Source organism: Myotis daubentonii, chromosome 1, assembly GCF_963259705.1.
Source record: "Myotis daubentonii chromosome 1, mMyoDau2.1, whole genome shotgun sequence".
NCBI classification, from domain to species: Eukaryota; Metazoa; Chordata; class Mammalia; order Chiroptera; family Vespertilionidae; genus Myotis; species Myotis daubentonii.
In genome coordinates this window covers 174,847,476-174,855,185 of record NC_081840.1, presented here as the reverse complement: position 1 = coordinate 174,855,185, position 7,710 = coordinate 174,847,476, and the positions used below count along the sequence as shown (strand labels likewise).

Here is a 7,710-nt window from a genome sequence, read left to right as displayed (position 1 = left end):
CATTGTAAGTCCAACTTCGTGGGCATGAACATGAACTTTTATGTTTCTAATGCCATTTGTCTAAATGGCAAGCTGTTTCAGACTTGACATCACAAAACCAAGCTTGAGACTAAAGGATGGAGGCAGGATACCTGAGACCTTTGTACGCCTGAACAGCCTTGCAGCTCTTAAATAAATACAATTGTGGGGCACATCTAGTTGCACGTATTACCTTAATCTCTTTTTCAAATGGAAAGAAATAAAACCCATTCTATTTAATTTGATTTAGGACTGATTTTATATTAACAATTTTTCTCCTAATTCAGAAATTATAATATCTTTGTAAGAACTAGTCATTTCCCCCCTTTTTAATGGGACTCCAAGGTGCCCTTTCATGATGCTGAATGTCATTCCCATAAAAGAAAATGCCAGCTAATGATATTGTAGAGAAGTAATGGTTTAACTCTGGAGTGAGTGTGTGTGTGTGTGTGTGTGTGTGTGTGTGTGTGTGTGTGTGTACCACAAAACCAGAGGGGGAAGTGTGGGAGCTAGTGGGTTGGGCAGTGGCAAAAAACCTCATGACACATCTCTCCGCCTCCCTGTGTTGGGGGGAGGGAGGGTGTCTGAGCAGCATTTAAATACTGGGAGGTCCTGGTTGTCAGCAGCAAGAGGAGGAGACATCGAGTGCAGCACCCTCTGGGACTGGACTCTCCTCTCAGACCCGCAGCAGCCTTCTCAGCCAGCAGCAGACCGAGGTAAGCCTGCAGTGTGCTCGCCTGCTGCTGTCCTATACATGCAGTTCCGGTCATGGGGAAGGTCAAGCTGTAAGGCAAAGGGCGTCACTGTAATGCTGTTCATCCATATCCATATCATTTTAAATGGACAGATGATTATGGAGGCATTTCAAAGGAAAAGGATCTTAGCTAATATAAGCTAATAATAATGCTGTTTTTAATTACTTGATTTATACTATTTTCAAGGGGGAAAGTTTCTGATTTTTTTTTTTACTTCTCTGTATTTATCTATTAAAATTTTCACCAAAAACTTTTTTTGACATTATGTAGACTTATTGCAAATAAAAAAAAGCTGTTATTTTCAATGTTTCCTTTTTTGTTTCAAATTTCTAGAATAACTTATTTTCTAGAATAACTAATTCTAGAAATAGCTTTATTTCACCCAAGTAGCATCTTTTTAATAATTTAAGTTAAAAATCAAATTTGAAATGCATGCTGAAAAAATGGAGAAAGCACATTTCTTTCATAGTTTTATCACTCTTTGTGTTTTTCTTCTCTGAAAAGTAAAAGTCCCACGCTATCTTATTATTGTAATTCATTTACTGTTGGTCTGTGCTTAGGTTTAGACAGCTGGCAATGTCAGGAACTAATGGTGTGATCTCTGGAACTCTAAATTTAAAAGTTGAATAAATATAGACTTGTAAACTTCTTCTCTCCCTTGCCCAATAGGGAAAGATGAAGAATAGAGGTAGCATTACAAATATTAATTCAAAAGGACCATAATATTAAAAAGAAAAAGTTCCTCTAGGAAGTAGAACATGTTCTACAGGAAATGTATTTTATTTGTGACTATTTTGTAATATGGTAGAATAATAAGGTATCACTGTTTTAACCTGTGAAGAGGTCAAATATTCATTACAAAATATTTTGCAGGAAAAATCACCACCATGAGGATTGCAGTGATTTGCTTCTGCTTATTTGGCATCACCTACGCCCTTCCAGTGAGTACAGCTGAATTTTAAGGAAAATTTCTCAAAATCAATTAATTGGATGCCCCCATGTGCTGGGCACACATTCACGTTGTAATCTTTCTTCATCTTTTCTGTTTCAAAGGTTAAACATGCTGATTCTGGCAGCTCTGAGGAAAAGCAGGTAAGCATCTTTCAGATTTAGCACAGACTTAAATTATTTATGCAGCTGTTTCAAGAAGCACTACAAACATATCTGTTATAATTTTACTTATTATCAGAGTCAAGACTTTTAATTTATAAGTAATTGACTGCCTGTCAACTTAGGCTAGTGCCAAGCACAGCATAATTTTTAACAAATATATGTTCCACACACTGGACTAGATTTTTTGTATACTAAAATAATGTTCTATGCCATTATTACTTATGTAAAATTAGTTCTCTGAAGTTGCATGACTTTTTTTTTCCACGAGTCAACATACTGTTCTAGAAGTAGAAAATCCCACCCTTTTTTTTTTTTACTTAGTGGAAGGCATAATTTAAAATGGGCCTCACGTATTGGACAGTTTACATAACTGCAATATTCACAGTATGTCCTAAGATATTTGCCAAGAAGCCCATTATAAAAAGAAAGTCTATTTATGGTATTTGTATCCATTAGGCTTGTCAGCTGACTTTAGATCACAGTTCTCTAACCAAGCATAAGACCAAATCAAACTCTTTATTATAATTATTTGACTAGCGCCATAGAGGTACCTGCCCCTCCACAATAGGTGAAACTGTGCCAGGCAAACAACAAATGGGCATTGTCCCGAGGAGCCTGGACAAAAAGACACAGGGTTCGATTCAGACGAAGAGAATCAAGGCCAATATAGAGTTTCCTGGAATCCCTGTCATTAGATTGCTTAATGAAGACACTAAGAGAGGTATTGTTGCATGTGGTTGAGTGTGCAAGTATGTGTGCGTAGGTGTGTCTGTTTTCCAAGTGATTTAAGAACACAAGTATTGTTTGAATTACAACAATAAGCCAGAAAAATTAACATTTTCAGAGAAGAGAGAGGTCACACTATTGAAGCAAAAAAAAAAAATAATAATGTCTTTTTAATAAAAAAATATATATGACACATGAAGCCATGGCAGTATAAGTTATTAAATGATATTTAGGAGGTGAGTGAAGAGCTCAACCTACTAGCATCCTAGACATGAGACCTAGTAGGAAATATGGAGTCTGTAGGGAGACACCTGTGAAGATGAACACTGGGTACCTGTGAGGGTTACAACTACTGGGTGGATTTTAGTCTATTTTGCTTAGCTTTATCTTCTTCATATTGCTTTTTATAAATTATAAATTTAACCTACAAATACATTCTCCCTAAACCTGTATTACATGTATCATCAGGAAACAGACATATTTGTAAAATATAGAGTATGACATATTTCTATATAATACTTACATAAATACATTTTTTAAAGAAACTGGGAAACTTTGAACTCATCTAGACCAGTAGTTTTTTGTACCTTTTTAAAGCAAAACTTTCACAGAAGCCCAACCTGAAGCTGCTCTGGCTACAGCCAGCCATGGAGAAGTGCAAAGTGATGACTGGTTTCCTCCCTTCTCTCCTCCCCCCAAACCCCCAACCACCTTGGTGGCTGCAGAAAGAACTCTATGGAACCCTCAGGGTTCTCGTTCTCATGGACTTCCACGGGTAATACAGCCCATCCGATGACATGCATTCAGAGCAATTTCCACTCCTCTGTACTAGCATATCATCATCATTGTCCAAATAAATAACTTGGCTAAAAAGCAGAGGGCATTCCATTCATGTCGTTGGCACCCTAGAGCAATAGAACTTTGGTGAGATGATGTTAATATTTTTTTCCTCACCCTCCACTAAGATAGCCACTAGACTCATGAGGCTATTAAACATTTAAACTGTAGCTAGTGCAACTGAGAAACTGAAATTTTCATTTAATTTTAATTAAATTTAGATAGCTACATAGTAGAGGAGACCTTGAAGATCAGTGATCATTAAGGGCACCTCTGTTTTAGTTGTACTTTATCTGAGAGGAAATTTCAGCTAGAAAACATAGAACAGGGAAGCACAGTGTTAAGACCAGTGTGGAGAGCCAGTGTGATGGATTTGAACCTTGACTCTTAACTTCACTGTGGCTTAATTTCTCTTGATCTTTAACAAGGAAGCAAGAATGATATCAATCTCATAGAGGATTGAGAGGATTAAATGAATGAAAACATGTAAACACTTTGGAAGGGTGCCTGGCCCACAGTAAGTGCTATCTAAGAGTTTATTAAGTGAATCTGAAAGAAAAAATAGGTTAGAAAAGGGGTGTCTAAGGCTCTAGTTGAATATATATATGCATATTACTCTTATCCATCAGTATTGGTGAAGTATAGTTGCTTTTTAAGCATATCACTTAGAGATCTTTATGTTTCTTTTTTTTTAAATAACGACCAAGTTGCAACTTCTTTTTTGTAGCTTTACAACAAACACCCAGATGCTGTAGCCACATGGCTAAAGCCTGACCCATCTCAGAAGCAGAGTCTCCTAGCACCACAGGTATTTTTAATTTTAATTATTTTCAAAAGTGATGTGTCTTGCAATTAAAGAACAACAACAAAAAGTATATAGCCACCAACCAGACCACTGGGCTGGTTAAGTAGATCCTCATGCCTGTTAGCAAATGCAATACTAGGACATCAACTAATCTGGCATGTTGACTCTTTCCCCTTTAAGTCATTCACCAACAAGGCTGAAAAATAAGACCTGCTTTGGATGGAAAGAGCTAACTCTAGAATAAAAAGGTTAAGCATGTGTGCTATATAACTGATATGCCTTTCCTTCTTCAGAATACGGTATCCTCTGAAGAAACTGATGACTTCAAACAAGAGGTGAGTTCCCACTTTGAAGCAGAGGCCGACCATGCCATGGAGAGACAAAGAAGCCACTCTTTCTCCTAATGACATTTCCTGAGTTTGATTCTATCAAAATTCCATGAACGAACTTTCCAGTAAACTGCCAGTCTAACACCGGAAGAAAATATGTATTTACTAAATGCCAGAAATACCAGATTTTTTCTGATAAGTTTAGTGTGGCAGGAAATGTTTACTAATGTCTGTTATTTGAAATGCTAAACCTCTTGCAATTGATTTAAGGTATTTTATAGATGTCTTATCTAATATCTGACACGCACCTAATAAATAACTATAAGCCCAAGATTTTGCCTCTAGGAACATTTCTGTTCCTAACGTAATGGTTGATTTGATAACTATTATAGGGCTGTTAATGAGGACTTTTTATTAGGGCTAGCAATATATTTGCTAAGCAAAGAAAAAAGTTTGTTTTCCTTAAAATTCTGTTTGAATATGCTAAGATTTGCTAGCAAGAAAAGTTAGATAAATGACCCAGTATATTTGCTAATTGGAAGTTTAATAGACATTAAGTGGCTAATTCAATGGACAGATCTGAGCTGTACTTTATACACATGCATAACAGTCACTTTTTGAAGATCCATGTTAATAGGGAGGTAGTTTTAGGTTTTGCGGCATGATGATGCTCTGATCTCCTGAGAATTCTCATTTCTAATACAAAAAAATAATCTCACAATCATGTATCTGTATTTATTGCATTATTGAATTTGGCCTATTAATGTCTAATGTGAACCAGAAAAAGAAGTTATCAATATAAATATTCTACTCATATATCTTACTTGAAAATATCTAGAAAAATAATGTTTATGGGAAATAAAAAAAAATACTTTAATTATTGTTCAATTTATCCTTATGTTAAAAAAAGAAATTGAAAGGTGCTCACTTTAGCTCTTAAAAACCATTGAGTACATTGTTGTGGATGCAGAGATCCTGAAACTAAATAAAAGAAAGATAGTAAAAGACTAATGCACTATAAAGGCTAAGGAAAGTTAAAATGCTTACACTAATTTTCCTGGCCATCTTGATTTTTAGACTCTCCCAAGTAAGTCCAATGAAAGCCAGGACCACACAGATGATGTGGATGATGATGACGACGAAGATCATGTGGATAGCCAAGACTCCATCGACTCAAATGACTCAGATGACGAGGATCATACTGATGACCCTGACAATTCTGACGAGTCTCACCATTCTGACGAATCTGATGAACTGGTCACTGACTTTCCCACTGACTTTCCTGGAACCCCTTTTGCCACTCCAGCTGTCCCCACAATAGACACAAATGATGGCCGAGGTGATAGTGTGGCTTATGGACTGAGGTTAAAATCTAAGAAGTTACACAGATCTGTCATCCAGGTAAGCCCTTTAACAGACATATCTGATGGTCATGATTAGAGCCCAATTCTATGAACCAGAGTCTGCACATTCACTTATTCATTCATGCATTCATTCATTCAGCATTATTATTACTTTATGACCATTGAATATGAGACTTTTTCCCTTGGTGTTGTTTTTTTTAAGTCCACATAATTCCTCTCTAATTTTGTCTCTCAATCACAATGCTATTTTTCCCCAAATTCTGGAGGTAAAGCATTTATGCTATTCACTTTTTTTTTAGATTAAAAGGAGACTGAAAAACAGCAATTACTTGTACAATACAGTGGTCACATTTTGAAGTTAAATACCTAAGAGGAATGGGAGAGTTGCAAATTACACTGAATCTATAGTCAAAAGACCTGGATTTGATACATAGCCATCATTTGCTTTATTTTTTAACTTTTAATTCATGTTTCTTTATGTAAAACAGATAAGGAGACTTACCTCATAGGTTTCATCACATACATCATTGATGTAACTATTACATCAAAGGAGACGACGCATGAAAGGGCTTGGTGAAATATAAAGTAACATGCTAGTATTATTTTTTACTTCAGCCAAATTTAGACAGTTTTCAGTGGCCTAAAAGTTTGAGAGCAGGAAAGAATTACAGTGTGCCTATTCCTGGCTGTCATTTAATTCTTCTTCCATTTGTGCTGTGATTCAGTATCCTGATGCTACAGAGGAAGACCTTACGTCACACATGGAAAGCGATGAGATGGATGATGCACACAGGGCCATCCTTGTTGCCCAGGGCCTGCCCGTAGCTTCTGATTGGGACCGCCGTGGGAAGGACAGCCAGGAAACAAGTCAGCTGGATGACCACAGTGTGGAAACCCACAGCCACGAGCTTGCCAAAGAATATAAGCTGAAGGCAATGGATGCAAGCAATGAGCATTCTGTTGGGATTGATAGTCAGGAAAATTCCAGAGTCAGCCATGAGTTCCACAGCCGAGAACTGCAGAGCCGTGAAGACAAACTGGCATCAGACCCTCAGAGTGAGGAACAAGATAAACATCTCAAATTTCGCATTTCTCATGAATTAGAAAGTGCATCATCTGAGGTCAATTAAAAAACGAAAAATACAATTTTCTGCTTTTAGTTAAAAGGGAAAAATACATTATAACGAGGTGGGAGACAATATGAAATGCTTATTTCTCAGCTTAGGTGGTGAATGTATATGTACGTGAATCTGGAATAGAAAATGTTTTTAATCAATAGTTTAGTGTGTGGCCTCATGTAACAACTTTGTAAACTAAAAGCTTCGACGTTCTCTCCATATAAGTAATGCAAATTAACACTGTATTTTAATGTTTGCTATTCTTTTACAAATAGAAATTTATGTAGAAGCCAAGAACATGCTTTTTGCAGAAGTAAACGAAATACTTTTACACAATTATAAGAGAACATAAAATTTAGTCACTATAATTGTTTGTTTTTCAAATTAGTGTACATTTTGTTGTGATTATTTTTGTTTACATGAATAAATCTTTTATCTCGAATGTAATGAGAGTTTGGTGATGTCAGTTGCTCTCCCTGTATTTGGTTTCCCACAGTTGCTCAACAATTAACAGATGTAACCATTTTAATGAATGTGCTGGACTTGGTAGAGAGCAATCTAGGAGCTGCTGCATCAACTGTACAGGTTCTGGACTGAGCTAAATTCCTACCCAAGGAAACAGGTGTCAAGTGGGGATGGATATTC

The 7,710-nt window shown here is 36.5% G+C and overlaps 1 protein-coding gene across 1 annotated transcript; it reads left to right on the top strand.

The window, feature by feature from the left end:
• The first annotated feature begins 580 nt into the window (after positions 1-580).
• Positions 581-7,507, top strand: SPP1 (secreted phosphoprotein 1). The gene is made up of 7 exons (XM_059665828.1): positions 581-734; positions 1,647-1,714; positions 1,827-1,865; positions 4,177-4,257; positions 4,548-4,589; positions 5,661-5,984; positions 6,673-7,507. The coding sequence occupies exons 2-7, from the start codon at positions 1,661-1,663 to the stop codon at positions 7,075-7,077; spliced, it is 945 nt and encodes a 314-aa protein (XP_059521811.1). The 5' UTR covers positions 581-734; positions 1,647-1,660; the 3' UTR covers positions 7,078-7,507.
• The last annotated feature ends 203 nt before the right edge of the window (positions 7,508-7,710 follow it).

Bases quoted from the DNA above. Each gene is read 5' to 3' on its own strand.
- SPP1 (XM_059665828.1), top strand. From the start codon at position 1,661: ATGAGGATTGCAGTGATTTGCTTCTGCTTATTTGGCATCACCTACGCC. The intron at 1,866-4,176 runs GTAAGCATCTTT...TCTTTTTTGTAG, and splicing joins GCAGCTCTGAGGAAAAGCAG to CTTTACAACAAACACCCAGA. The intron at 4,590-5,660 runs GTGAGTTCCCAC...CTTGATTTTTAG, and splicing joins CTGATGACTTCAAACAAGAG to ACTCTCCCAAGTAAGTCCAA.